Source organism: Zea mays, chromosome 8, assembly GCF_902167145.1.
Source record: "Zea mays cultivar B73 chromosome 8, Zm-B73-REFERENCE-NAM-5.0, whole genome shotgun sequence".
Taxonomy (NCBI): Eukaryota; Viridiplantae; Streptophyta; class Magnoliopsida; order Poales; family Poaceae; genus Zea; species Zea mays.
In genome coordinates, this window is record NC_050103.1 from 71,726,467 (window position 1) to 71,731,279 (window position 4,813).

Below are 4,813 nucleotides of genomic sequence, written 5' to 3' on the forward strand. Positions count from 1 at the left end.
CCCACTGCCAATCGGTGTCGTCATGTGGCGTCTAGAATGCTCGAACAGCCGATAGATCTTTGTATCTCGATGAGGACATGGGGGGTTCACCGACATCGTCGGCGTCGACGTCGTGGGTGACGGAGGGAAGGGCACCTGTTGCTTCTTCTATTGGTACTTGGCGTCGAAGAAGCGCGAGGCAGGAGTAGGAGGCGGGACTGGTCATGGATGAGGAGTAGGGTGCGGTGGAAAGGTCCACGCAGTGGTGGGTGGCGTTGAAGAAGCGCGAGGGAGGAGGGGGACGCAGTGCCGACATTGGAGGCGGAGGAGGGCGAAGTCCTCCTCATCGGCGTCTGGGAATGGCCGGGAGCGCACGGGGCGGACTGAGGTGTGGCGCGAGCCGCGAGGAGGGTTCTGGAACCTGCTCGTCCGCGGGTGGTAGCTACAGTTTGTTGTCGTTAGATTAGAATCAAACGGTCATAAAAAAAGAGGCTGACGTGGAGCTTCGAGGAGCGAGCTTTGCGTCCGTTTGTTATATAGAAATAACATGCACATTTGACAAAGAGTTGTGAGGCTATCTCCAGCAACATCTTCTAAATTTCATCCCCTAAAAGAATATTCTTTATCCTTTACAGATCACTCTAAAAGATTCTGTCCTCTATATCTTCACTCTCTCCAGCAACGTCCTCTATATCGCATCCTCTATATATTTTTATTTTTCATTTAGCAGCTATATTAATTATAATCACTGTCCTATCGTACTCTCCACATGGGTCTCATCCATCTAGAGTTCGCCTCGTACTACTTCCACCTTGCTGGGCTGCAGCTTTAAAGTGATAGAGGAGCCTCCAAACATAGCGGATGAGAGACGAACGGTAAATTTTACTGTTTCATTTAGCGCATGCTGCTGGAGGGATACCGGATACTGTCGTCCTCTAAATATGCCGGACAGAACTTTTTACAGAACCTTGTTGGAGACAGCCTGAGGTGCACTTGATACATGTTTGACATTTCGTAGAACAGCTTATACTCACTAATGGTATATCGTAGAATTCCAAGATATATTAGATTCCACGCAACGTTTGTTAGTAATGAAAAAAAATGAGACGAGGAGAACCAAGGCAACAAGTTATCCAGAAGATCAGAATTGCTCAAGTGACTGACAGAGGTACATGAGCTCGATTATTCTTATGATTCTTATGATCACGAAACCAGTACCACATCCACATGGGCTCTAGCTGCCGTGTCCACGAGAAGGAAACCCGTCACGCGTTGCTGTCTGGGTCTTCGTTTCGGCCCACAGACTGACAGACCCAACGCACTACTTGGCCCACCATCTGATCTATAGCGCGCCCAGCCCAGCTCATCCCATCCCAACTCCCAACATCTTCCTCGGCGTCGCCTAGTCATCATGACTCACTAAGCACTGTCCTTCCTGATCCCACCGCGGTCTCCTTCCGCGACACGCGCACACGCCACAGCGCATTCGCGTACGTCAACGGACGTCGAACCCATCGCCCATGGGAGGAGGGCACGAGGAGCAGGAGGGTGGCGGCGCAAAGGCCGGGGGCTACTCCTCCGGTCTCCCGCCGTCGGAGCCGCCGCAGGAGTACGGGTACGGCACGTTCCAGGGCCCTCGGCATCCTCCCGTCGGGTTCCCGCAGCCTGCCCCGCCTCCCGGGTTCGGCGGCGGCGGCGGCTACCACAACCAGCAACAGCCGTACGCGCACGCGGAGACGTACTACGCCCAGGGGTACCAGGCCGTGCCAGGTATGGTGGGTCTTCTCGGTCTCTGAGATTGTTTGCTGCTGTTTAGCTTACGGTGATTGATGGGACGCTTTGGCTGATGACGGAGAGAGGTGAGCAATTCACATGTATTCACTCCCATCGCCATCTCATGTCGAGGCTTAGGCAGCGGCACGGCAGGAGATGGGAGGGCGTCGCGGGTGGGGGCGCCGTGATTGAGATGGTGGTAGTGAAATTGGAGATATTTTTATAGAAGCAAACTAGAAAGGACATATAATTCATCTATTCTACGGAGATTAAATCCACTGACCAAAAGCGATTGTGATGCGCTCGCTGATGATTTCCAATCCGGTGAATCGATTCAGAACCTTAGCACTTGTTATTTGCTAGGCTGCAAGTTATTGTAATGAAAACTGGATTAATTGATTTTAATTAATCTTCAAAGAAGTTTTGATAAATTTAGGCAGAGCTACTGTTGTTGTGACCAGCAATATACTCCAGTCCATCCGTTCTAAATTTTTAAGCCGTTTTGCTTATCCTCTGGTGCATAGCAACAGCTATGTGCATGGAAAATCCAAAAACGATTCATAATTTAAAATGGAGGGAGTAACATCGACTGAGATGGTGTTCATGACATTGGAAAGTGTTATGATGGAAGCAAAGATATATTATTGATTGTGATGGGTCAATGGCATCTGGTTTCTAAAAGCATACAACAAACTGAACATAGCTAATCTGCACAGAGTACAATGTGGCGATAACGAATAAATGTGTGATGAACATGAAAAATAGAAATCTATGTTAATGATCATATGGTTTTTTGGTCCCTTAGGCTATGGTCCTGTTGCTGAAGGAAGACCTGTGAGAATGAGGCGTCTCCCATGTTGTGGCCTCGGCTTAGGCTGGTGCCTGTGAGTGTCTCTGCCTCTGCACATGTGTTCCCTTCCCTTTATTTTCTGAAGTAATACAGCACTACTGACGAAGTTCATTTCTCTTCCTCAACAAGGTTCATTGCTGGGTTTTTCCTTGCTGCCATTCCATGGTACATTGGGGCTTTCGTTCTGATATGCGTGCGGGTACATGACCACCGAGAGAAACCAGGATATGTTGCTTGCACAATTGCTGTAAGTTCATTTCTATTGATACAATGCAACCCTGCTGTCTATCTCACCTCTGAAATCTGAGATTGAGCTGCATGGAACTACGGGAGCAAACTGTTTACTACACATGACTACTAAATTGTTGGATATGTGATTGTTTTGCTGTTGTATCAATTTTGTTTTGCTTAATTCATTATTTTGAATCAAGCTGATTTTGATTCGAATTTGATGTGACAGGCCGTTGTTGCTGCCGTTGCCATATTCCTGGGGGTAACTAAGGGAACACACGTGTGGTGAATTGCTTCCAGAGAAGGCAATGGATTTATACTTGTATAGTATCTGTGTGTATTAAAAGTGTGGAGCGACATCGAGATGCTCTTATGACTTATGTTCATACATATTCTACTTTGTAATGAAATTTTAGATGTAGTAATGCACCGTCTGCTTCATATAATAAGATAAGATACCTTGTGTCGTCGTTTCGGACCCGAGGGGGTCCGTGAGCCAACCAGTAAATTTGTCGCTGTGTGTCCCTGCCCAAATGGGTTGGCGCGAGATGGAACACAAGATAAAAACGCGGCTAGTATTATCTCGCACCAGGAGGGTGTGCTCGTAGTAGGGGTTACAAGCGTTCGCGAGAGAGAGAGTGAGCCTGTTCGTTTGCTCGTCCCTCCGCGCGACCCTCCCGCAGGAAGGCCCTAAACCTCCCTTTTATAGATGCAAGAAGAGGGTCCAGGTGTACAATGGGGGGTGTAGCTTATGCGTTAACGTGTCTGGCAGAGAGGTGCCTGAGCCCTGTGTACATACCAACGTGGCTGTCGGAGAGGTGCTAGAGCCCTATGTATGAGATAACGTGGCCGTCGGAGAAGTGCCTGAGCCCTGTAGAAGCACAGCTGGCGGTGCTGCTGGGATCCCGCTGACGTCTCTTTGCTTCCGTAGGGGGCTGAGAACCACCGTCGTCATGGACGCACGCGGGGAGCCATCATTGCCTGTTACCGGGACGAGCCAGATGGGACGCCGGTCTTGTTCCCCCGTAGCCTGAGCTAGCTAGGGGTAGGGTAATGATGTATCCCCTGTGGCGCGGTCGGTCCGAGCCCAAGGTCGGGCGAGGCGGAGACTTCTCCTGAGGCCGAGGCCGGGGTCGGGCGAGGACGCGATTCCTCCCGAGGCCGAGGCTGAGGCCGAGTCTTGGGGTCGGGCGAGGCAGAGACCTCCTCTCGAGGCCGAGGCCTAAGGTCGGGCGAGGCGGAGCTTCCTGTTGCGCCCGAGGCTGAACTTGTTGTTGTCAGCCTTGCCCGGGTGGCTGGCACAGCAGTCGGAGCGGGTTGAGCGGCGCTGTTTCCCTGTCAGATCGGTCGGTGAAAGGGCGAAGTGGCTGCGGTCACTTCGACCTGGCCGACTGAGGCGCGCGTGTCAGGATAAGGTGTCAGGCGATCCTCGCATTGAATGCGCCTGCGACACGATCGGTTGGTGAGGCGATTTGGCCAAGGTGGCTTCTCGATGAAGCCTGCCCGAGCTGGGCCTCGGGCGAGCCGAGGGTGCGCCCGCTGCCTGAGGAGACCCTCGGGCGAGGCGTGAATTCGTCCGGGACTACTGTTCCCGCCCGAGGCCGGGGTCGGGCGAGGCGAGATTGCGTCCCTTGGTTGGCGAGGCCTCGACCTGAACCGTGTCCATCAGTCTTTGCAGCTTGTGCTGATGGTGGTTACCAGCTGTGTTTAGGAGTGTTGGGGTACCCCTAATTACGGTACCCGACAGTAGCCCCCGAGCCTCAAAGGGAGTGTTGGTACTCGCTTGGAGGCTTTGCCGCACTTTTTTGCGAGGGGACCGGCCTTCCTCGGTTATACTTTGTTTCGGTGGGTGCGCGCGAGCGCACCCGCCGGGTGTAGCCCCCGAGGCCTCGGAGGAGTGGTTTGACTCCTCTGAGGTCTTAATGCTTTTCATGATGCTTCGGTCGGCCTTGTTGTTCCCTCATGCGGCCTGGTCGTAGC

General features: G+C 52.2%; 1 protein-coding gene across 1 annotated transcript; it reads left to right on the top strand.

Moving 5' to 3' along the window:
- The first annotated feature begins 1,383 nt into the window (after positions 1-1,383).
- Positions 1,384-3,276, top strand: LOC100281992 (uncharacterized). Its single transcript, NM_001154907.1, has 4 exons — positions 1,384-1,749; positions 2,558-2,636; positions 2,732-2,849; positions 3,063-3,276. The coding sequence occupies exons 1-4, from the start codon at positions 1,500-1,502 to the stop codon at positions 3,120-3,122; spliced, it is 507 nt and encodes a 168-aa protein (NP_001148379.1). The 5' UTR covers positions 1,384-1,499; the 3' UTR covers positions 3,123-3,276.
- Positions 3,277-4,813: the final 1,537 nt, after the last annotated feature.

What these genes read in the sequence shown, in the direction of transcription:
- LOC100281992 (NM_001154907.1), top strand. Translation starts at nt 1,500, where the DNA reads ATGGGAGGAGGGCACGAGGAGCAGGAGGGTGGCGGCGCAAAGGCCGGG. An exon ending in GGGGTACCAGGCCGTGCCAG is followed by an intron (nt 1,750 to 2,557) that starts GTATGGTGGGTC and finishes TTGGTCCCTTAG; the next exon opens with GCTATGGTCCTGTTGCTGAA. An exon ending in CTCGGCTTAGGCTGGTGCCT is followed by an intron (nt 2,637 to 2,731) that starts GTGAGTGTCTCT and finishes TTCCTCAACAAG; the next exon opens with GTTCATTGCTGGGTTTTTCC.